At 38.8% G+C, this 26213-nt stretch overlaps 1 protein-coding gene across 3 annotated transcripts in view; it reads right to left on the minus strand.

Annotated features, from left to right (window-relative positions):
• SMARCAD1 (SNF2 related chromatin remodeling ATPase with DExD box 1) overlaps nt 1–26213 on the minus strand; it is a 111881-nt gene that overhangs the window by 66440 nt on the left and 19228 nt on the right. For 2 of the 3 annotated variants that reach the window (XM_080682487.1, XM_080682486.1), the window contains exons 3-6: nt 23892–24069; nt 17420–17588; nt 12096–12162; nt 2425–2525 (exon numbers count right to left, since the gene is read on the minus strand). In XM_080682487.1, the coding sequence (XP_080538613.1) occupies nt 2425–2525; nt 12096–12162; nt 17420–17588; nt 23892–24069 (515 nt within the window). The remainder of the gene's footprint in view (nt 1–2424; nt 2526–12095; nt 12163–17419; nt 17589–23891; nt 24070–26213) is intronic. The other variant, XM_080682488.1, reaches the window with a different exon arrangement.

The raw sequence follows: 26213 nt of genomic DNA on the forward strand, positions 1-26213 counted from the left end.
GCAGCGATTACTGAGGGACACTGAGACCTGGGGGCCTCTTAGGGCTGATGGTTAGCGATTGCTGTTTGCTCCGCCCTGAGATCCTGCCCCACCCAAGCTGTGCAGAGGCTTTTGCATATGAATGGCCTGGCCCTTTGAAACCTAAAATTACATAACAAACTGCAGCTGGGTCAGAGAGACCCGGAATATCCAAAAGAAGGCCCAAGGACCCACAGCAGCTTGCACTGCTTCACAGCTGGGCCTCATCTGGGCACCTCCAAACCCCAAACAAAGAAGAGGAATCTGCAGATCTCTCCGTAGCTCCTGCTGGGTGGCCTCAGGCAGAGGCTAAATTAGCACCTCCTTGGAGATCCAAGAGCCAGTGTACCCAGTGGTCAGAGTGGGACCATCCAGATTACAACTCCTCAGATCCATAAGGGACACACTCAGAGGGCACACTCATTGAGCACCAAAGCCCCACTGAAGCAAGTCTTGCCCCATAAGGGTGTCTCAGCACAGAAATTCTCTCATCATAGACACAGCTGATCCTCACAGCCAATTGGCCTGGAGGTCAATTCCTCCCAGTGATACCAACAACAATCAAGACTTAACTACAACAAGACTGTGCACACAGCCCACAAAGGGGTGCACCAAGAGTGTCCACCTCAGGTAACTGGGGAGGCTGAGCCACTGGGCCCTATTGGACACCAGCACACAAAGGCACTCTACCAACTCAGGGAAGCAGCCAAAATGTGGAGACAAAGAAACAGATCACAAATGAAAGAAATGGAGGAATGCAAACTACTGGATATAGAGTCCAAAACCACGGATATAAGGTTTTTCAAGAATTTTCTAGAAAAGGCCGATAAATTTAGCAAGACCGTCGAAGATATGAAAAAGGACCAACTAGAAATGAAGCATACACTGGCTGAAATAAAGAATAATATACAGAGATCCAATAGCAGACTAGAGGATTGCAAGAATCAAGTCAAAGATTTGAAATACAAAGAAGCAAAAAACACCCAACCGGAAAAGCAAAAAGAAAAAAGAATCCAAAAATATGAACATAGTGTAAAGAGCCTCTGGGACAACTGCAAGTGTACCAACATCAGAATTATGGGGGTGCCAGAAGAAGAGAGACAGCAAGATACTGAAAACCTATTTGAAGAAATAATGACAGAAAACTTCCCCCACCTGGTGAATGAAACAGACTTACAAGTCCAGGAAGCACAGAGAACCCCAAATAAAAAGAATCCAAAGAGGACCACACCAAGACACATCATAATTAAAAAGCCAAGAGCAAAAGACAAAGAGAGAATATTAAAAACAGCAAGAGAAAAACAGTTAGTTACCTACAAGGGAGTACCCATATGACTGTCAACTGATTTCTCAACAGAAACTATGCAGGCCAGAAGGGAGTGGCAAGAAATATTCAAAGTGATGAATAGCAAGAACCTACAACCAAGATTACTCTACCCAGCAAAGCTATCATTCAGAATGGAAGGTGAGATAAAGAGCTTCACAGATAAGAAAAAGCTAAAGGAGTTCATCACCGCCAAACCAGTATTATATGAAATGCTGAAAGGTATTCTTTAAGAGGAGGAAGAAGAAGAAAAAGGTAAAGATAAAAATTTTGAACAACAAAGTGACAACAAATACATATCTATCAACAAGTGAATCTAAAAATCAAGTGAATAAAATGTCTGATGAACAGAATAAACTGGTGAATATAACAGAATCAGGGGCATAGAAAGGGAGTGGACTGACAATTTTCAGGGGGAAAGGGTTGTCGGGGGTGCGGGAAGAGACAGAAAAAAATCGTACACTTATGGATGAGGATAGTGGTGGGGGGGGTAAGGGCAGAGGGTGGGGTGGGAACCGGGTGGAGGGGAGCTATGGCGGGCGGGGGGGGGAAGAGGAACAACTGTAATAATCTGTACAATAAAGATAAAAAAAAAAAAAAAAAAAAAGCTGCCACAGAGGCAACAGATCAGTCCTTGCTTCTCTCTTCAGACCTCTCTCTGGTCCTGATTCACAGCCCCCTCAGCAATCAGTGCTGGGGCACTGCGCCTGCAGCGGAAGCAGTCAGGACTGACTTCCAGTTGGTCGAGGCTCATTCGTTACTGGTAGTTATGACCCAGGGTTTTTATATGTTAGGATATGTATGTATAACTTTCATGAAAAAAAATTTAAAAGTATAAATATATGCCATTAGAATATCCTAAAAATTAATTTTATAACTAAGAGGTGAAAAATTAATACTTGATAAATTAAAAAGAAAACAAAACAGTCACAAATGAAATGCAAAAATTGATTCTCTGACTTGGTATTGAGAGAGAAAAGAAAGAAGATTCATTTAGGTGGATTTTCAGGTCTGATGTTCATAAACAACATACTCTGTGCTTAACCAGGTAATTTTGATAGTGCAATTCAAATGTAACTTACATGATCCAGTCTCTTCTTTTTTATGGTTTGATTACCATTAAATTCATCTTCCTCATTTGTGTCTGAAGAAGAAGATAACTTTCTTTTCCTGGGTCCACCACCTTTTACAACAGAGAAAAACACTCAAAATTTGTACAGATAAGTAGAAGAATCATTAATGCAAAACAAAAGCCAAAGTGTTATCATAATGAATACATTTGTAGATTGTCCTCTTGACATCAGGTCCAATGTTGTTTCTTCGACATAAAATGTCTACTCAACAATATCAATAGAATTGAAGGAAAAGTGAACAGAGACTCCAGTCTTTCAAAAGTAGAAGTCACTATAATAATGTATTTGTAAACCATCATATTTAATGCTAAAAACATACATCACTAAACAGAGGGGTAAGGGCATGAATGGGGGGTTGAGGGGTAATGGGGGAATAAGGACACATATGTAATACCACAATCAATATAGAAATTAAAAAAAAACATACATCACTAAATTGACAAGTAATTCTTCACTGCAATATTCGGAGGAAGGGATTATCCTCAGTGACTTAGTGTTCATCGGTAAGAAAAAGTTGAGTCTCATCAGTGTAGCTTATCTGAATAGAATCACTGACATCAATAATTGTATACTATGTACCAGGCTTTGCAGAGGACTTTTATACTAGTAAACTGTTGCTTCGTTTACCTTCCAAAATAAACCTACAAACTAGGTCGTATTCTCATTTAACAAATAAAGAGGAACTGAAATAGACAGCTCAAGCAATTAATGCTCTTAACCTAAAAATAACAGTAAGACAAGAGTCTAACAGTAATTAAAATCTGCATATTCTGCCAAGACTAAAAGAAAACTAGACTCACTGTATATGATTTTAAAAAGCTGTTACTTATTTATACTTTGTATACATTGACCTACTGCTTAAATACTTTTACTTTCAGAGAGCAAATGCCTTAGACATACTACTGTGCTAATATGAAAGCATCTGCTATAAGTTCACAAAGATTTAAGATATCAATATTAGTTACATCAGTACCCTAACTATGTAGTTAGAAATAAAAGCTGTAGAAATATAATATTCAAAATAAATACAAGCTTGACAACTTTTAAGTTGTAAGCCAGAAAATTTCATATGGCTGTAACAAAATAATTGAATGCTTAAATTTTTTTCCAATTTATTTTATAAAGTAAAGGTGCATTATACATATGCCAACTAACTCCTAGCATCCACTTTAAGAAAGGGGAAGTATAACTACCACCTCATCATCACCCATATATTTGTTGGGGTTAAGTGAACACTATTAGGAATAGTCTAAGTCTGAAAAGAACTTCAAACTAGATCATTTATGCTGAGTCACCTATACATGTTTCTTTACTAAAAGAACAAAAACTTTGTTTTGTCAATAAAGAATTCTTTAGCCTAGCCCAGGGCTCAATTCCTGGTTCAAAGCGCAGGTCCTGGTTGCAAACTCAATTCCCAGTAGGGGGCGTGCAGGAGGCAGCCAATCCATGATTCTCTCTCATCATTATATTTTTATTTCTCTCTCCCTCTCCCTTCCTCTCTCTGAAATCTGAAATCAGTAAAAATATATTTAAAAAAAAGAATTTTTTAGCCTTATATATTTGTCAATACATCTTTTTTTTTTTGGTGGGGAGAGGGGGATGTTAATACCATAGCACCAAATCTTTACATGTATATAAAATGGCTAAAGGCCAGAATGTGCAATTAAATGTGGGAGAAAATATAAAACTAAATTTTTTGTACACAAGGTTACATAACAGCACATAATGCTTAGTTACCTATCTCTAAACCTATCCTATTTATAATTATTAATTAGAAATTTAATATGCTATACTATATATCAATTTCAAATTATGTTTTATACATTCTTATCTTTCATTGGGAGTACCCATAATCAAATTCAAGGGGGAAAAAATTAGAAGTACCTCATAACCCATATAAAAATAAATTTCATGTAAATTCAATATTTAAAAACAAAAGATGAAACAGAAAAAAAAAATATGGACAAAGAACACAAATAGGCAGTTCAACAGAAAAACAACAAAAAGAGGCTCAACTTAAATAATAATTTTTTGTTCATCCTAAGATTAAAAAGAGTAGTAAATGGACACAGGGCAAATAGTACAAATTGATGATTGTAACCTTTCTGGAAGGCAATGTAAAAAATACATCTCTGAATTTTAGCTCTGTATAGCTTTTAGTCCAACAATTCCTTTTCCAGGTATTCTTTCCACAGATCTGATGGAAATGTCTGCTTAGGCATATACACAAAAATGTTACCAAAATGTCTTAATGCCCAAGATATTAGACAAATTAGGATACACACATATGCCACTATTATAAAAGAGGCAGATATTTAAAGTAACATGGAAAGATGTCTCTAATAAATGAAAATGTTACAAAACAGCAGAAATAATAGGATGATACATAAAAATGGTTTGCCTGTTCTCATACATATAGAGAAATGGAAAAAACAGCCAGGGAAACTCCTGACAATATGAATAAATTCATATTGGTACCTTTTTAAAAAAAGTAAAAATTTTGGATATTATTTTTTGTAACTTAGTATTCATAAATAAAAATGTTCAGAAAGCAATGTATAAAATACATCCTTATTGCTTAATATGCAAGTTGATATTTTCTACAAAAGATAAATTTATTGTAAAACTTATGTCCAACATTATGACTTGTGGAACTGTCCAAGATCTCTTACAGGTATTTTAAAAAGCCTTTTGTTGAAAATTGTTCAAATACACCCAAAATAATTTCCCATCTTAATGATTTCATATATTGAAAGTTATCTTGGCAAGATAAAGCCACTATACCTAAAAAATGCATAGTACTAAAGATGAAGATGACTGATAGGACTATCTAATCCTTTCCAAGATGAAGTATGGAAGGAAGTTTACTTAAGAAGCAAGAAAACCCCAATTTCTTCTTTCCATGTAACTTGCCACTTGACTTATATCAAATGGTTGCCTTCCCTAAACTCCCCAACTGGGGATCAAATCCACAACCTAAGTATGTGCCATAACCGGGAATCAAACCAGCAACGTTTTGATGATGCTCCATCTAACTGAGCCAACAAAGAAATTCTGGCCCGGCTGGCGTGGCTCAGTGGTTGAGCATCTACACCTAAGAAGCAGAAGTTCACGGTTCCGATTCCTGGTCAGGGCACATACCCGGGTTGTGGGCTCGATCCCCAATGTGGGGTGCGCAGGAGGCAGCCAATCAGTGAGTCTCTCATCATTGATGTTTTTATCTCTCCCTCTCCCTTACTCTCTGCAATCAATAAAACATATATTTTAAAAAAAAAGAAATTCTGGAGCTGAAGAACTCAATAATGCAATAAATGAGATTAAGAATGAATTAAAGAACGGCCAGCATGGCTCAGTGGTTGAGCGTCAATCTATGAACCAAGAGGTCACGGTTCGATTCCCGGTCAGGGCATATGACCGGGTTGTGGGCTCAATCCCCAGTGGGGGGCATTCAGGGAGCAGCTGATCAATGATTCTCTGTCATCATTGATATTTCTATCTCTCTCTCCCTTCTTCTCTAAAATCAATAAAAATATATATTTTTTTAAAAGGGAGGGGATGAATTAGAGAGCTTAGGAAATAGAGCAGACCAGATGGAAAAAAAAGAATCAATGATCTTGAACTTAGAAATCTAGAAATGACTCAGATGAAGAGAAAGAATTGAGAGTTTTAAAAATATGAAAGAATTCTGTAAGAACTATCTGCCCTTGCTGGTTTGGTTCAGTGAAGGGTCCTGGGTTCAATTCCGATCAAGGGCACGTACCTTGGTTGCAGGCTCGATCCTGACCATTCATTCGGGAGGCAACCAATATGTGTCTCTCTTACCTCAAAGTTTCTCTGTCTCTCCCCCTCCATTCCACTCTATCTAAAATCAATGGAAAAATATCCTCAGTGAGGATTAACAACAACAAAAAAAGAACTATCTGATTCCATCAGAGAGAACAATCTATAATAATAAAAGCATAATATGCTAATTAGACCAGGCAGCCGAACGACCAGATGACCTTCCGGATGAAGCTGCGGCTGCGAGTGCCGAGGCAAGGCACCATGGCTGCGAGTGCCGAGCCCCTTGCACAAATTTTTGCATTGGGCCTCTAGTAATAAAATAATGGGTATACCTGAAGAAAAGAAAGAGAACAGAAAGCCTATTTAAATAAATAATGAGAACTTTGCAAACATATAGAACGAGTTGGACCCTCAAATCCAAGAAGAATAACAGAACCCCTATTTACCTCAATGCAAAAAGGCCTTATTCAAGGCACATTATATTAAAGGTGTCAAAACTTAATGACAAAGAAAGAATTCTCAAGACAGCTAAGGAAGACTGTAACATATAAAAACAAAACAAACCATTAGTTTATCATTGTTTTTTTTTTCCCGCAGAAAACTTATAAGCTACGAGTAGAATCAAATATTCAAAATACTGAAAGAGAGTAATCACCATTCAAGAATAATATATCCAGCAAAATTATCCTTTAGATATGAAGAAAAAATAAAGGCTTTCCAAGACAAACAAAAGCTGAGGCCCACAGGACCTACTTAAGAAAAAATGTTGAGTCCCTTCTACCTGAAACAAAAAGACAATAGGAAACAAAACTGAAGATGACAGACAAAAGCAGGAAATTGCAACTATTATTCAAAATAGGGCATTAAATACTTAAATATAATATAAAAGTTGAAGGGAGTAAAGGCATTAAAAAACACTATAGCTTCTACAATTTGGAAAATAAAGGCACAGCATATAAAGGGATAATTTGCAACAACAAAAACATAAAAGGGGAAGGGAGAAAAGAACTCAATTTGCACAGGTTCAGTGTGCAAACAGACTTAAAACAAAAGAATAGAAGAAGATACTCCAAGCAAATGGCATCCAGAGAAGAATGGGTGTAGTGGTACTTATATCAGATAGATTTCAAAATAAAAATGGTAACAAGAGACAAAAATGAACATTTTACAATCATAAAGGCGAGACAATACATTAAGAAGACATAACACTTAAAAAAACGAAAAATACCTAATACAGGGAGATTAAACACCATGCTACTGAAGAACTACTGGGGCAAAGGAGAAATAAGAGATTAAAATATACATGGAGACAAATGAAAATGACAATACAGCATACCAAAATTTGTGGTATGCAGCAAAAGAAGTACTAAGAGGAAAGTTTATAGCATTACAGGCCTAGCTCAAGAAACAAGAAACATCCCAAATAATCTAATGTGAACTTAAAGAATTTGAAAAAGAACAAATGAAACCCAAAGTTAGTAGACATAAATACTAAAAATCAGAGCAGAATTAAATGAAATAAAGAACAAAAAGACAATAGAAAAAATTTAATGCACCAAAGAGCTGGTTCTTTGAAAAGATGAATAAAATTGACAAACCTTGGGTAGACTAAGGAAAGAGAAAAATCTCAAACAAAATCAGAAATGAAAGTTACAACGCACACCACAAAAATACAAGAAAATATACAAGATTACTAGGCTATTATTAAAGGATATATGCCACCAAATTCAATAACATAGAGAAATGGGCAAACAACCTTCCTAGGTTGAACCATGAAGAACTGGCCTAATTAGACTGATCAACAGTAAGGAAATTGAAACAGTCATCAAAAACCTCCCAAAAGCCTGGTGGGTGTGGCACAGTGGTTGAGCATCGACCTATTAACCAGGAGGTCACGAACCTGGTCGGGTCACATGCCCAAGTTGTAGGCTCAATCCCCGATGGAGGGTATGCAGGAGGCAGCCAATCAATGATTCACATAATTGATGTTTCTGTCTCTCTCTTCCCCCTCCCTTCCTCTCTGAAATCAATAAAAATATTTTTTAAAACACACACAAAAAAACAAAAGAATCCTCTCAAAAACAAAGTCAAGGACAAGATAGCTTCCCTACTGTGAATTCTACCATTCAAATAATTCTACCATTCAAATTCTACATTCAAATAAGATGTAATACCTATTCTTCTAAAACTTCCAAAAAGTTAAAGAGGGAATATTTCCTAACTCATTTTATGAGACTAACATTACCCTGATACCAAGACCTGGCAGGAAAAACACCCACACAAAAAATATTGCTAATGAACATAGATGCAAAAATCCTAAACAGTACTAGCAAACTGAATACAGTAAGGTATTAAAAATACATCACAATCAAATGGGTTCTTTCCACAAGGATGGTTCAACATGTGCAAAATCAATGTGATACACTTACATTAACAAAATAAAAGATAAAAATCATATAATCATTATTAATAGATGCAGAATAAGTGTTTGATAAGATATGACATCCATTTATGATTAAAACACTCAATAAAATGAGTATAGAAGGAAAGTACCTCAATATAATAAAGACTAGTAGACAAACACTCAGATAATATCTCACTCAATGGTGAAAAACTGGAAGTTTTCCCTCTAAGATTAGGAACAAGACAAGGCTGCCCATTCTCGCCACCGTTACTCAACTTTGTACTGGGAGTCCTAGTCAGAGCAATCAGGCAAGAGAAATAAATAAAGGGCATCAAACTGGAAATGAAAAAGTAGACTCACTTTTTGCAGATGACATAATATAGAAAACCTGAAAGGCTCCACCAAAAGACTTAGAAACAATAAATAAATACAGTGAAATTGCAGGATGCAAAATCAATGCATAAAAATCTGCTGCATTCACCCTGGCTGATGAAGCTGTTTGTTGGAGCGTCATCCCATACATCAAAATCAAAAGATGGTGGGTTTGATTTCCTGGTCAGGGCACATACCAGAGTTGCGGGTTTGATCCCCAGTTGGAGCACACGTGGGAGGCAGCCAACTGATGTTTCTCTTTCTCTCTCTCTCTCTCTCCCTCCCTCCCTCCCTCCCTCCCTCTCTCCCTACCCCCCCTTCCCTCCCTCTGGAATCAATAAAATTTTTTTTTCTAAATTAAAACGAATTTTAAATCTGCTGTGTTCCTATGTGCTAACAGTGAAATTTCAGAAAAATAAACAATCTCATTTGTAATTGCAACAAAAAGGCTAATATACCTCATAATAAACTTAACAGAGGAAGTGAAAGACCTATACGCTGAAAACTACAAGATAGTGTTGAAAGAAATTTAAAAAAAAGATATTCCATGTTCATGGAATGAAAAAAATCAACATAGTTAAAATGGCCTTATTGCCTAAAGAAATATGCAGATTTAATGCAATCCCCATCAAAATCCCAAAGGCATTTTTCAAAGAAATAGAACAAAAAAACCATCAAATTTGTAAGGAACCATACAAGACCCCAAACAGCCAAAGCAATTCCGAGGGGGAAAAAACAAAGCCGGAGGTATCACACTTCCTTGATTTCAAATTATACTGCAAAACAGTAAGATATTAATAGAAAAACAGACACACACACTAATGGAACATGACTGAGAGCCCAGAAATAAACTCATACATACATGAGCAACTGATTTTTTACAAAGGTGCCAAAAACATACCATGGAAAAAGGAAACCCTACAATAAATGGCATTGGGAAAATTGAAAAGCCACATGCAAAAGAATTAAACTAGATTTCTATCTAACACCATTCACAAAAATTAACTCAAAATGAATTAAAAACCTAAATATAAGATCTGAAAAAAATAAAATATATGGAAAAAAGCATAGGTACATAAATACTAAACTTAATGGATCTTCATCTCAGAGGTTTTTATGAACTTGACCTCAAAGGCAAAAGAAATAAAAGCAAAAATAAATGAATGGATTGTGTTGAATTAAAAAACCACACAGTATGAGAAACTGTTAACAACAAAAAAGGCAATCAATTAATGAGAGAAGACATTCCCAAATGATACCTTCAATAAGGGGCTAATATCCAAAATATATAAAAAACTCATATAACTCAACAACAAAAAAACAAACAATCCAATTAAAAAATGGACAGAGGTGCTGGACACTTTTCCCAGAAGACATACAATAGCCAACAGCTATACTATGTAAAGATGCACAAAATCACTAGTTATAAGGGAAATGCACATCAAAACCACAATGAGTTAATACCTCATACCTGTTAAAATAACTATTACCAACATGACAAGAAATAACAAGTGTTAGAGAGGATGTAAAAGAACCTTCCTATATTGTTGGTGGGAATGTAAACTGGTATTGCCACTATGAAAAACATTATGAAAGTTCCTCAAAAAAAATTAAAAATAGAGCTACTATATGACCCAGCAATCCCTCTTCTGGTAATCTACCTGTAAACTTTGTAAACATTTATTTGTAAAGACATATGTACCTCTATGTTAACTGCAGCATTATTCACAGTGGCCAAGACATGGAAACAACCTGACTGTCATTGTTGATATGGTACATATATACAGTGGACTACTACTACTCAGCCATAAAAAGGATTGGATACTGCCATTTGTGACAACATGAATGGATCTTGAGAGTATCATGCTAAGTAAAGTAAGTCAGTGAAAAAGGACAAGAACCATATGATTTTACTGACATGTGGAATATAAAGAAGAAAGTAACAAATGGACAAGCAAAACAAACTCATAGACACAGAAAACAGTATGTTCGTTACCAGAGAGTAAAGGGGGTCAAAGGAGACAAGATTTTGGGCGGTAAGCAGTATACAGAATTGTACAGGTCCTATATAATGTTAACAACTGTTCCCTAATAAATTTAAAAAAATGTAAACCAGTACTATAATTACATTCATAACCTAGTGTGTGTGTTTTGTATAATAGTATGAATAAGCAATGTAAAAGTTGAAAATTATACAAAGCAAATTTAAGAGTGGTTAATGGAGTATGGGTTTGCTTTCCTTCCTTAAATACTTTTTTGGTAGCAAGATTACAAGTTATTTTTACCTGTTTGGTATGTACAAGTTTAAAAAAATCAAGATGGCATTTACTTAAAAAAGTGCTTTTATATTGCAAGCTCCTTTAAATGCATTTATTTTTGTATCCCAAGACTGGAACTTAGCATAAGTATTTACTAAATGAAGGAATGATGATTTCCAGCTAGGACTTTCCACAAGTCATTATATTCCTACCGACTCAGATTTGTAGACCTGTAAATAAAACCACAATGCAATTAGAAAGGATACTTAAGAAAAAATATATACCTTCCAAAACTTCATTGTTATGAAATCTGATCTGTAGAAAACAAGCAAAATTACCACGGGAAAGCTGCCCCTCCCTTTTTTTTGGGGGGGGGGGGCAGAAGGGGAGAGAATCAATCTAGAAAACTGGGTTCCGAAATAGCTGTATGAACTCAGATAAGTCACTTAACCTTAAGATTCAGTTTCTTCATCTAAAAATGCTGAAGTTATTAATATCTCATAAGTATCCTATAAGAATTCATGTAGGAACTTGGTAAATTACAGAGCAACTAGAGGCCCGATGCACAAAATTCATGAAAGGGTAGACCTTTGCAGCCCTGCCTGCCTCAGCCCTCGCAACCCGAGTTGCCTCAGCTGCTGCCTCACAACCCTGGCTTCATCCAGAAGGTCGTCCGGATGGTCATTCCACTGTTCAGCCATTTGGTAGATTTGCATATTATGCCTTTATTATTATAGTTATCAAAAATGAAAAGATATTCTTATGTAATAAATCAATATAGTTTGAAACTAAGTCAGGCATACCTGCATCACCAAACATCAGCAAGGCAGCAGCAATTGCTCCATCCATTGTGCTGGTTGATTCAATCAACTAACAGAATGAGAAAATATTAATATTTTAAAAATTGCACTAAGAATTGTTTCATTTATCAAAATATTAAAAAACAAAAACTATGACATACATATTTCCCAACTTTATATATATTAAGTATATATAAAGTTGGGAAATATGTCATAGTTTTAAATTCATTAAATCCTATGATAAATTTTCAGGCAACCTGGTTTATTGAAAAGTGTGAACTTATCTAAGCATATCTTAAAATGTATCAAATTCACTCATCATTGCAAAGGAAAAATTAAAATATAGTCATATATGTACAGCATACTCAAGGCTTTGGTTATTTTAATTATAAAATTGTACATTGGAGCCTTAAAAACTTTCTATTTACATTTCCAGGCCCTGAAGAGGGTGCGGGGAAAGGAAGGATAAGAGAAAGTAGGGAGAGAGGGAGACCAACAGACATTTATATTATTCCCTTTTAACTGACATTTAGCAGTGGATACTCACATATTATAATTGTGCAGTCATTTTTTAAAAATCTAATACTTCCTAGATGAGTGGGATAAAGGGCTCTTTTGATTTTTACTCTACCTCTGAATTGGTTGAATTTGTTCAAGAACATATTCATATATTACTTATGTAATTAACATCTTCAATATATTTTCACACTGTCCTATAACATTTTACATCTCAGGAGAAACTGAATAGTCCATAATTTTCTCTTACTAAAGTTTCCTATACTTCCAATGAGTTCTTTGTTTTTAAAAGATCTTACTTTTGCCTCAGCTGGGTGGCTCGGTTGGTTGGAGCATTATCCTGTACACTAAGAAGTTTGCAGGTTCAATTCCCAATCAGGGCACATACCTAGGTTTCGGGTTTGATCCCCAGTTGGGGTGAGTATGGGAGGCAACTGATGTTTCTCTCTCTCTCTCCCTCAAATTAATGTATATATCCTCAAGTGAGGATTAAAAAAATTTTTTTAGCCCAGCCAGCATGGCTCAGTGGTTGAACATCGACCTATAACCAGGCCACAGTTCGCTTTCCAGTCTGGGCATATGTCGGGGTTATGGGCTCGATCCTCAGTGTGGGGTGTGCAAGAGGCAGTTGATCAGTGATTCTCTCTAATCATTAATGTTTCTCTCTCTCTCTGCCTCTCACTTCCTCTCTGAAATCAATAAAAATATATATTTTTAGAAGCATGAAGAGACTGTTGAACCTCAGAGGGAAGGAAGGGGAGGGTGGGTGGGAAGAGATCAACCAATGAACTTGTATGTATATATGCATAACCCGTGGACACAGAGAAGGAGGTAGTGAGGGCCTGGGGTGAGAGGGAGGATGGGAGCGGGCTGGAAGAGGTTGATGGGGGAAAAAGAAGGACCTATGTAATACTTTCAACAATAAAGATCTTAAAAGTAATTTTACTTTTTAAAATAAGCTATATTTTGTATTAAATCAAAAAGTCTCAAATCAAACGAGAATGCTGTCTTCTATACTAGTTTTCTAATCTTGGATCCTTACATATCCTGTAAGTCCCTCTTCCTTTTTAAAATATTCAAAGCATATGCTTTACAAATCTACAACTAAATTTATATTTTATAACTTCAATTCTTTTATAAGGGTCTAAAAACCTTTGCAAAGTAATTTATAAATGCCACTTTTAAATCTCTTGAAATGATAGAGATCACTTGAAATCCAGATTACCTCAAGAGAGTACTCTGCTATGGAGGGAGTGATATGCTAAATTCCAAAAATTTCTAATTAATGAAACATACAAATAAATTCTGTGTATCAAGCCTATTTTCCCATTAAAATTCTAAAATAAAAGGGGGGTGGTAAAAGATCAACCAAAAGACTTGCATGCATGTATACTGGTATAAGCACAACCAATGAACATGAACAATAGGGGGAGGGGGACAAAACAATAGGGGGGTGACGTCCTGTGCTGGGAGGCAGGAGTAGGCTGGGAGAGGTCAATGGGGAAAAAAAGAGACATGTTAATACTTTCAACAATAAAGAACTTAAAAAATTATAAAATAAGAGATAAATACTTGTATAGGAAAAAAAATCCCCTTGAACCACATAAAAATTTGGCAACAAGCTAAGTACAGTTAAACTGAGATTTGTTTCTTTTGGAAACTCCTCCAACACTGTAAGTAGCCCCTGTATCTACTAGTGGCTACATTTCTTTTCTTCTTATGCTGGGGGGGGGGGGAAGAGGGGGAGAGGGGATCACACCAGGAAGCAAATAATACTGCTAGCAGGAAAAAAAGTACACCCAAGATAAATAACAGTAAAATTTCTTTTATCTAACACTAAGAAGGTATCAAAATGATTATTTGGGGGGGGGGAGGGGGGGAAGGGGGAGAGATTCATGTTAAAAATAACAGGAAATAGAATAACTTAATTTATACTTCAGAATTCAAACTAGCAGGCCCAGAATACCTTCAGTTCAGACTTGTTTTGTTTGTCCTGAATGGTATTTTTTCTTTAATTACTATAAAAAGGAATGATGTGCTGATAAACATGGATGAACTGCAAAACATTATACTAAGTGAAGACAAGCCAGTCACAAAAGATCATCCTATATAATAAAAGTCTAATATGCTAAACGTCCATTCAACCAAAGCGTAATATGCTAATGATATGCTAAGGCCGCTCAACCGCTTGCACTGACCACCAGGGGGCAGACAGTTGACTGGTCGACTAGTCACTATGACGTGCACTGACCACCAGGGGGCAGACGCTCCAACTGGTAGGGTAGTTTGCTGCTGGGGTCAGTCCGGCCAATTGGGACTGAGCCAGATGGACCGGACATGCCCTGGAGCCCTCCCACAGTCCCTCCCTGGCTGGCCAACCTCCTGCATCCCTCCCCAGTCCCAATCATGCACTGCTGGGGTCCCTTGGCCTGACCTGTGCCCTCGCAATCTGGGCCGAGGGACCCTCCACCACCCCCCGAGTGCACAAATTTGGTGCACCAGGCCTCTAGTTATTGTATCACTAGTGCCCCAGTGCACAGATTTGTGCACATTGAAAAGAAATTAATTAGAAGGTGGCCATTGGGGCAGGACTCGGCAAGACAGGCTGGACATGCCCTGGAGCCAACCTCCCACAGTCCCTCCCCGGCTGGCCGCACCTGAGGAGGCACCGAGGCTTGAAGGGTGTCTATGGAGTGAGCGGGGTCCCTCTGGCAGATGGGGTCCCTTGGCCTAGTCTACGGGGATCAGGCAAAACCGGCACTCCGATATCCCCCAAGGGGTCCCTGATTGCAAGAGGGTGGTTCTCAGGTGATGCACCCCAGAATCAGGCTCCCTCCTCTCTGGTTCTGGGAGTGCATCACCCGAGAACCGCAACTACCAAGTCAACACAGCTCGGCAGCTCCTGCGTTGAGCGTCTGCCCCCTAGGGGTGAGTGTCATACCTACTGGCCAGTCGGATGGTCGCTTAGTCTTTTATATATATAGGTTATATATATGAAAAATCCAGATAAGACCAATCTATAAATGGAGTGTGATTGCTAATGAGTACAAGGTTTTGATCTTTTTGGAATGATCAAAATGCTCTAAAATTAGATTATAGTGATAGTTGTACAACTCTAAAAACCACTAAATTATACGTTTTATTTATTTTTAATATGTTTTTATTGATTTCAGAGAGGAATGGAGAGGAAGAGAGAGATAGAAACATCAATGATGAGAGAGAATCATTGATTGGCTGCCTTCTGCATGCCCCCTACTGGGGTTCCAACCAAGGCATGTGCCCTGACCGGGAATCGAACCGTGACCTCCTGCTCAATGTCCAACCACTAAGCCATGCCGGCTGGGCTAAATTATACATTTTAGGTAGGTGATCGTTATAACATTTAAATTATATCAAAATAAAACTACGAAATTCGTGATCAGTCCTATATAATAAAAGCCTAATATGCTAAGTGTCTGGTTGTCCGGTCAACCAATCAAAGTGTAATATGCTAATGATATGCTAAGGCCACTCAACTGCTCGCTATGACATGCACTGACCACCAGGAGGCAGACAGTAGACCGGTGGATCAGTTGCTATGACGTGCACTGACCACCAGGGAGTAGACGCTCCAACCGGTAGGTTAGCTTGCTGCTGGGGTCTGGCCGATAGGGACTAAGCAAGACAGGCCAGACATGCCCTGGAGCCCTCCCGCTGTCCTTCCCTGGATGGCCAACCTCCCACGTCCCTCCCTGGCCTGATTGTGCACCAGTGGGGTCCCTTGGCCTGGCCTACACCTTCTCCCAATCTGAGACCCCTCGAGAGATGTCAGAGTCGGTTTTGGCCTGATCCCACAGGCCAGGCTGAGGGACCCGAATGGTGCACTGGGCCTCTAGTATTAAATAAAAATCCATCCTTTTTACTTTATTTGAAAAATCACAATGTCTGATAAAAATGGGCTATCAATGATTATCACATAGTCAAATCCTGCTGCAGTTAAGGAGCAGCTATTCCTTTTAGAAACAGCATGTACTATATACATTTTTTTAAATTTGAATTCTTTATTGTTTAAAGTATTATATGTCTCCTTTCCCCCCGCCCCCCCGCCTTGACCTCTCCCTGACTGCTCCCACCCCACAGCACAGGCCCTGATGCCGCCTACTGTGTCCATTGGTTATGCTCATATGCATGCATACAAGTCCTTTGGTTGATCTCCTACCCACTCAACCCCTGCCGTCCCTCATAGATTGGACAGTCTGTTTGATGCTTCTGTCTTTGGTTCTATTTTTGTTCATCAGTTTATGTTGCTCATTGTATTTCACAAATGAGTGAGATCATGCAATATTTATCTTTCTCTGACTGGCTTATTTTGCTTAGCATAATCCTCTCCAGTTCCATCCATGCTGTGGCAAATGGTAAAAATTCATTCTTTTTTACAGCAGCATAAGTATGTACTATATTGTATGCCAGCAACCCCTTGTCATTATGGGGGTGGGGGGAAGCCTCCTGACATTTGTGAGCTTCTCTGGAAGATTAGGAGGGGAGGGTGTTCCCATTTTAAAACCATTCAAAAACACAAGAACTCACAAGCTATGTATGAGAGATATTGAGGAAAACTCATTATACTATCTATAAGTGAATGACCACACCTATTATTAACTCTTTCAAGTAAATCCCTGACATTTTCCTTAATTATTACATAGAATAAAAGTTCATAATTATCTTAAAACATGAATTATCTTCAGAAAAATGACTAAAAAAAGCACTAGATACAGGAGAGATATTAAACATCATTACAGCTACAATAACCAGTTACTAAAAAAGGATATAACCTTAAGTAAATCATTGTCACTTCTTTGTGGGAACAGTTCCTTCAAGGTCTGAAGTTTAGCATCTTTAAGGTCTTCCAATTCCGAAAGGTCTTCCAGTTCTGAAATAACATTATTTCTACCAGTCATGGCAGGAAGGCCTTGAGACTCTTCATCTTCAGATGGCTCAGAACTAAAATTATTTTCAGAGAAAAACAATTTAATGTATTGTTAATGCTATTGCATTATAATTGTATACACACATGTATATATGCAATATGGCACATCTGCAGTTTTTTTTAAGATTAAATGAAATCTGCATCTGTCAAAGATTAAAACAACACAATGTTTTTCATTTCAAAATGTTTATGTATATAAATCTACATTCCCAAAATCTGCATATCCCGAAAATGTTTCGGATTATCCAGGCTAGGATGAAAAAGAACAAAACAAAATAGCAACATTTATTTTTTTAAGACACACACATATTCATTGCATGCCCAATTCTCTTTCCCACGTTTTTCACCTACATTCTGCATATCAGATGAGTGTTGTCATGTTGTTCCTGAGAAATTATGAAGACTACATGAATAGGAAGAAAAAATTTTCATGGCCTACGTGACTAGAATCTCAGTGTTAAAATTGGAATGGCGAGAGAAACCAAGATGGTGGCATAGGTAAACACCTAAACTGCTGCCTTGCACAATTTCAAAACTACAACTAAAAGACAAAACAGACATCATCCAGAACCACAGGAAGGCCAGCTGAGTGGAACTTCTACAACTAGAAGGAAAGAGAAAAGCACACTGGCTTTCTCAAGCAGGAGGGAGACCAAAGCTCCCGACTGCGCTGAACTCCAGTTCTAGGCGAGAATCTGGTGACCCAGACTCACATGGGGTCAAACTGGACTATCAGGAAAGAGAAAAGCACACTGAGACTCAGAGGAGCTGCAAGAGGCAGAAGTACTAAGACGCACACACGGAGATGACTGGCAACTGAGTGCGCGGCTGGCTTTCTCAAGCGGGAGCGAGACCAAAGCTCCTGACTGCACTGAACTCCAGTTCCAGGCGAGACTCTGGGGACCCAGACTCATTTGGGGAGAAAGTGGAATATCTGGCAGCAGGCGGAACTCGAGGGCGTCTTTCTCTCAGAGGTGTTTGCAGCAATTACCACGGGACACTGAGACATAGGGGCCTATTAGGGCAGGGCTGACGGGAAACCAATGCTGTCTGCTCCGCCCTGAGACTCCGCCCCATCCAAGCTGAGCACAGAGGCTTTTGCAAGTCTTGTCTCATAAGGGTGTCTCCAGCACAGAAGTTCTCCCAGGGTAGACACAGCTGATCCTCACAGCCAATTGGCCTGGAGGTCAATTCCTCCCAGTGATACCAACAACAATCAAGGCTTAACTACAACAAGACTGTGCACACAGCCAACAAAGGGGTGCACCAAGAGTGTCCACCTCAGGTAACTGGGGAGGCTGAACCACTGGGCCCTACAGGACACCTAGCACACAAAGCCACTCTATCAACTCAGGGAAGCAGCCAAAATGTGGAGACAAAGAAACAGATCACAAATGAAAGAAATGGAGGAAAGCAAACTACTGGATATAGAGTTCAAAACCACGGTTATAAGGTTTTTCAAGAATTTTCTAGAAAAGGCCGATAAATTTAGCAAGACCCTCAAGGATATGAAAAAGGACCAACTAGAAATTAAGCATACACTGACTGAAATAAAAAATATTACACAGAGCCCTAACCAGTTTGGCTCAGTGGATAGAGCATCGGCCTGCGGACTCAAGGGTCCCAGGTTCAATTCCGATCAAGGGCATGTACCTTGGTTGTGGGTACATACCCAGTGGGGAGTGTGCAGGAGGCAGCTGATCGATGTTTCTCTCTCATCAATGTTTCTAACTGTAAAAAAATCAATAAAATATATTTAAAAATATATATATTATACAGAGATCTAACAGCAGACTAGAGGATCACAAGAATCAAGTCAAAGATTTGAAATACAAAGAAGCAAAAAACACTCAACCGGAAAAGCAAAAAGAAAAACGAATCCAAAAATATGAAGAGAGTGTAAGGAGCCTCTGGGACAACTTCAAGCGTACCAACATCAGAATTATGGGGGTGCCAGAAGAAGAGAGAGAGCAAGACACTGAAAACCTATTTGAATAAATAATCACCGAAAACTTCCCCCACCTGGTGAAAGAAATAGACTTACAAGTCCAGGAAGCACAGAGAACCGCAAACAAAAGGAATCCAAAGAGGACCACACCAAGATACATCATAATTAAAATGCCAAGAGCAAAAGACAAAGAGAGAATATTAAAAGCAGCAAGAGAAAAACAGTTAATTACCTACAAGGGAGCACCCATACGACTGTCAGCTGATTTCTCATCAGAAACTATGCAGGCCAGACAGGAGTGGCAAGAAATATTCAAAGTGATGAATAGCAAGATCCTACAACCAAGATTACTCTACCCAGCAAAGCTATCATTCAGAATTGAAGGTCAGATAAAGAGCTTCACAGCTATAAGAAAAAGCTAAAGGAGTTCATCACCACCAAACCAGTATTATATGAAGTGCTGAAAGGTACTCTTTAAGAAGAGGAAGAAGAAAAAAAAGGTAAAGATAAAAATTATGAACAACAAATACATATCTATCAACAAGTGAATCTAAAAATCAAGTGAATAAAAAATCTGATGAACAGAATCAACTGATACATAGAATCGAATCAGGGGCATAGAAAGGGAGCAGACTGACAATTCTGGGGGGAAAGGGGTGTGGGGGTGTGGGAAGAGACTGGACAAAAATCGTACACCTATGGATGAGGACAGTGGGAGTGGTAAGAGCAGAGGGTGGGGTGGGAATTGGGTGGAGGGGAGTTATGGGGGAAAAAAGAGGAACAATTATAATAATCTGAACAATAAAAATTTATTAAATTTTTAAAAAAATCGGAATGGCCCCATCAATATCAGAATCTCTGCCTGGAACAAAATATTTCTTTAGCTGACAGGGAGCATTTACTCCATATGAGGCTTTATTCTACAACAACTAACTTTAATCATGTTCTATTTCAGCTTATATGTTTAGCCTATATAAAAGATATTAGGGGCCAAATTTTACTCATCTATCTCCCAAACAAAAAATCTCTGTTTGAAATTTCAGTTTTCTACTATGGTAGGCATTCTGGAGAACAGAGTGCAAATTTTGCTGTGCAGCTAGTTCTATTTTTTCACAGCTCTCTTGGACACATATCCGGAATCTGTAGTTTACTAACTTCTCTACTCCTATTCATGTTATATCAGTTGTACCTATTAGGGTACTGACAGGAACATGCATTTTAAGCTTCTAGGTTGACTTCTTGAACTTTGCTCTGAGAAACTGCAATCAATCTCTTCCTTTGTCACTAGGCCTGTCCTTCAGTATTTGAAGACAATTACATGTATCTTCCTTTCTATTACACCCAGACTTCTCATTCCTAATGTACTCACTCTGCCTCACTATGTTCATGCTTCCTATCTGATTGTCTCCTAGTCCTTGCAGAAAATACAAGTATTCAGGTTGGAATCCTTTTACAATTCCTGCTCTGGACGACCCCTTTCAAAGAACCTTGCTCTTCTGCTTGACAACTAAAGCTAGTGAGCAAGCTCATGACCATTCAGTGGCACAAACTCATGGGTCTCTTGATGTAGTAAGTTAAGTATTCATGCTGATGACAAATCTGAACATGCCTTGAATTTAATGTCCAGTTCACAACAAATGGTACAGAAATAAATTCAATACCACCATGAGGAAATAATCAGAAAAATCTTTTGTCTCTAAGAAAAGACGATCTCCTCAATAAGTTGAAACCCTTAAAAAAGAGAAGAGGAGGGGAGTGGACTGTTTATCAAGAAGAGAGAGTTAAGAGACATAATATCCAAATGCAGTGTATGTTCCTGGTTAGGATCCTGGTATGAAAAACCAGCTACAAAACACAACAGCAGAGGGTAGTTGGGGGCCATCAGGCCAGCAGGGGAGGGCAGTTGGGGGCCATCAGGACGGCAGGGGAGCGGTTAGGCAGCAATCAGGGAATGACAGTAGAGAATTATTCATTGATAGCAGAATTGGTTTTTTGGGAGGAGGGGGATGTATAACCAAGGATCAAAGGGAGTAATGTTGGGATGTCTATAATTTACTTTAATATAGGGTGTCCCCAAAATATGTATACATACACTTTGAATAATTATAAAGGCAGTGATTATTAAAATACATTTCATTTTCAAAATTGAGCTATTAGCTGTTAAAGTGTGTATACATTTTGGCAGGACACCAAATAATAATAAAATCATAAGAATAATTATCAGCCCTAACTGCTTTGCCTCAATGGATAGAGCGTTGGCCTGTGGACTGAAGGGTCCCAGGTTCCATTCTGGTCAAGGGCATGTACCTTGGTTGTGGGAACATCCCCAGTAGGGGGTGTGCAGGAGGCAGCTGATCAATGTTTTCTCTCTCATTGATGTTTCCAACTCTCTATCCCTCTCCCTTCCTCTATGTAAAAAATCAATAAAATATATTTTTAAAAAAAGAATAATTATCAGCGATTTTGAACATGCAATACCTGACTATTTAGTCAGGGGCACTGACCTCTTTTCCCTTGGGCTGTCAAATATAAAAATAGCTGTCCAGTATGAATAAATGAAAATTATACCTCATTTTTTTAGTCAGATGGGCAAAAAATCAAATATATTTTTTTGTGTGTTGCAGAATTTTAGTAATTAGTTTATGGTGTGCCATGAGACAAAAAAGGTTGAAAATCACTAATAGATGCAACTAAGAGAAAAAAATTTAATTGTTTAACCTAAATCCAAGAGATCTGTTTTCCAGCTATACTAGTGTCCCTTGGTGATTTCATCTAATCATATGGCTTTAAATATCAAATCTATATGCTGGAAGGAGACTTGACTTGGGGTGGTGAACACACTATACAGGGCACAGGTTATACAGGTTTGGGGAATTGTGCACCTGAACCTGTATAATTTTAATAACCACTGTCACCCTGTTAAAGTCAACAACCAGTAAAAAGAAAACCTATACTGACAACTTATAAAATTAGGTATGTAATCTAGATCTTTCCCCAGAATTCAAATGTCACATTCAATTGCCTACTTGCTACCTCCACTTACATGTCTAAGAGCCTTCTCAATCACAGCATATTCAAGACAGTCTTCTTATCTCAGTTAATTGTTAATTACATTCTTCTAGTTGCTAAGACCAAAAATCTTCTGGTCATACTTTACTCCTTTCTCTCCCACCCCACATGAAATCCATCAAGAAATCCTCTCTGCACTACCTTCAAAGTATATGTAGAATCTCACCACTTTTCATCATTTCCACAAGTAGTAGCCTGATCTAAACCTCCATCATTTCTTGCCTGAGTTATTAAAACAATATTCATATTTCTACTACTACTCCCCTCAGCCTCAAAGCCCTGCCAAACATTGAAGTCGGACAATTTTACTCCTCTGTTCAATTAGCTTCCCATCTCATCTAGAATAAAAGACAAATAGCCTATGGGCTTACCATGATTAAACACCTCCTTTACCCCTTGTGACTATAGGACCTTTACTCTGCATCATTTGCTCCCCCTCCCCATTTTCCTCAAAAAAATGCCAGGCGTAAAACCATTTTAGGATCATTGAACAGGAAAATTCCCAATGTCTGGAATACATCCTCCACCCCCCTTTCCACATGGTTAACTTTCTTTTCCCCTTCATGTCTTTGCCCAAGTATCATCTTCTCAATGAAGCCTTTTTACTAGCTGTGCTCTTAAGAAACCATGCACCTACCCCCGGCCCTGAACTGCATATTTCCTTTCCTTTTTTCCCCACAATATCAATTATTTGACATTTTTTATGTTTATTATCTTTCTCATGACTACAATAGAAACTCTTTGCTTCCCCAGAAAATGTGCCCAAGAAATGTTAAATGATTTGACTCTGGGACTTAAGAACAAATCACAAAGCAGTTATAAATGAACAAAGGTATTTGTTAAAATAATTTTTCTATCTATGGAAAATCTATACATATTCAAAAGCCTAACATGCAAATTGTCCACATGGGAGTTCAAACGGGAGACCGATTGCTCGCTATGACGTGTGCTGACCACGGGGGGGGGGGGGGGGGGGGCGGGAGGGGGGCACAGAACGAAGGAAGGCCCAGCCAGCAGCCAGAAGGCCCCGATTGGCCCTGATTGCTGGCCAGGCCTAGGGACCCTACCCATGAACGAATTTCATGCACCGGGCATCTAGTTAAAAATAATTAACTATTTGCTCTCAATAACTTACTGAAAATCGCCATTACCCAGAAACACACAACCTCTGTACATTTCTAAGTTAGCAAAAAAAATAACCAAGAAAAGGCAAAAAAATGGAAAATATTTATAATTAAGTAATCTTTTCTCAAAAAACTCTTACAATGCAAATATAATGAACCTATTTTTAGCTGCTTACACTATAATCACTGTGTCTTTGTTGAATTTTGTCTCTTGAACTGTATTGGAGCAGTTTGGAGAAACAACATCTTCACTATCAGAAGACAAATCAATATACTGTATTCCTCCTTGATTCTTCAAATATGATATACTTGGTTTTCTTTCATTTACTGTAGTTTCTGGAACACTAGAATCTTCTGGGGGGAGGGAGAAAAGGAGAAAGACATTTTGAGCAACTTGAAAATAAAGCAAATTTTTTATAATTAGAATCATTAGCTAAATATCTTTAACTTCATTCACTGTTCCCATTGTAAAACCAAAAATTACTAACCAGAGCTGGTGTTAAATGACTTTCCATTTCATAGATTATTCACTAACATGACCCTGGTGAAAACTGCAAAACTGAAGTTTGTGTTCTATATTCCAATCCTTTTCTCTATGCTTTTATTTCCTAGTTCAGGTCTTACCTAAGAAAACATGGACACTAGAGCCTAAAACACTTGAATTTCAATCTTGTCTCTTAGGCAAGTTACTTAATCCTTTAAGTCTCAGTGTCCTTGAAATCAGATATTAAGCATTTAGTCCAGTATTGGCACAGAGCCAGTATCCAATAATCATCTTACGTCATGTGGGTATTATGGGCTAAATTATATTCCCTCCAAAATTCATGTTTAAATTTCAAACCACAGTACTTCAGAATGCAATGCATTTGAGATAGGGCCTTCAAAGAGGTGACTGGATTAAAATTAGGCCTTGAGGGTGGAGTCCTAATCCAATATGACTGATGTCTTCATTAAGAGACAGAACTAAAGAAATGCTTGGCCTAGACTGGTGACTCAGTGGTTGAGGGTCGACCTATGAACCAGGAAGTCATGGTTCAATTCCTGGTCAGGGCATATGCCTGGATTACAGGCTTGATCTCCAGTGTGGGCTTGCAGGAGGTAGCTGATCAGTGACTCATCAGTGATGTTTCTCTCTCTCCCTCTCCCTTCATGTCTGAAATCAATAAAAATATATTTTTAAAAAAATGCTTGCACGGAGGACACAGCAAGAAGGTGGCCATCTGCAAGCCAAGGAGAAAGGCCTTAAAAGAAGCCAAATCTGCCAACACTTTGATCTGGGGCTTCTGGCCTCCAGACCTGTGGGGAAATGTCTACTGTTTCAGCCACCCAGCCTGTGATACTTTGTTACGGCAGCCCTTACAAACTAAAAAAAGTGGCATCATCTGTCTGTTCAAAACAGGTGAATATTCTACTGAGGTCTCCTCTCTTTAAGGATGGAGTTCCAAAATTATTCTCCCTTCTCCCAGCAAAACCCCCATTCTCCCTTATATGTTCGAGGAGTAAGATATAAGATTTAAGGAATTCACATTAAAGTAAAAGTAGTCAGTTCCTTGGTCTAGTGAATATCTATATAATAAAGAGCCAGGGTCATAACGACCGTTACCACAGAAGGCTCGACCAGACCGGAAGTCAGTGCTGGGTTGCTGTGGTGACTCAGCACTGACTGGGGCTGCTGTCGGTGCTCCGACCCAGCAGAGACTGCCTAGAGGGCTGTGGATCAGGCCCGGAGAGAGGCCTGCAGAGAGAGAGGCAGGATCTGATCCATAGCCTCTGTGGCAGCCATGGATCAGAACTTGCCTCTCTCTCTCTCAAGGCCTGGCCAACAGCCGTGCCTCCATTTCTCTCCAGGCCTCCACTGGGGCTGCTGATCAGCCCCCCTTTCTGATCAGGCCCCGTTGATAGGCCCAGAGACACTGACTGGCATAGAAATTGACCAATCAGAACCAAATCTGGGTGAATGTAAGGAGCCAATGGCTGCCTAGGAGGCGGAGCTTTTGACGCTGACTAGCATAGAAACTGACCAATCAGAACCAAATTTGGGTCAACTGTGAAGAGCCAATGGCTGCCTAGGAGGCGGAGCTTTTGACGCTGACTGGCATAGAACCTGACCAATCAGAACCAAATCTGGGTCAACTGAGAAGAGCCAATGGCTGCCTAGGAGGTGGAGCTTTTGATGCGGACTGGCATAGAAACTGACCAATCAGAACCAAATTGGCCGGCAGAAGAGGGCAGTTGGGGGTCAGATCAGGCCGGCAGGGGAGGGCAGTTATGGGCGAGATCAGACCAGCAGGGGAGGGCAGTTAGGGGTGATCAGGCAGGCAGAAGAGGGCAGTTGGGGGCAACCAGGCTGGCAGGGGAGGGCAGTTAGGGGCAAGATCAGGATGGCAGGGGAGGGCAGTTGGGGGCAAGATCAGGCCAGCAAGGGAGGGCAGTTAGGGGTAATCAGGCAGACAGAGGCAGGTGGGGGTGAAATCAGGCCAGCAGGGGAGAGCAGTTGG

The sequence above is a fragment of the Plecotus auritus genome (genome assembly GCF_963455305.1).
Source record: "Plecotus auritus genome assembly, chromosome: 1".
Taxonomy (NCBI): Eukaryota; Metazoa; Chordata; class Mammalia; order Chiroptera; family Vespertilionidae; genus Plecotus; species Plecotus auritus.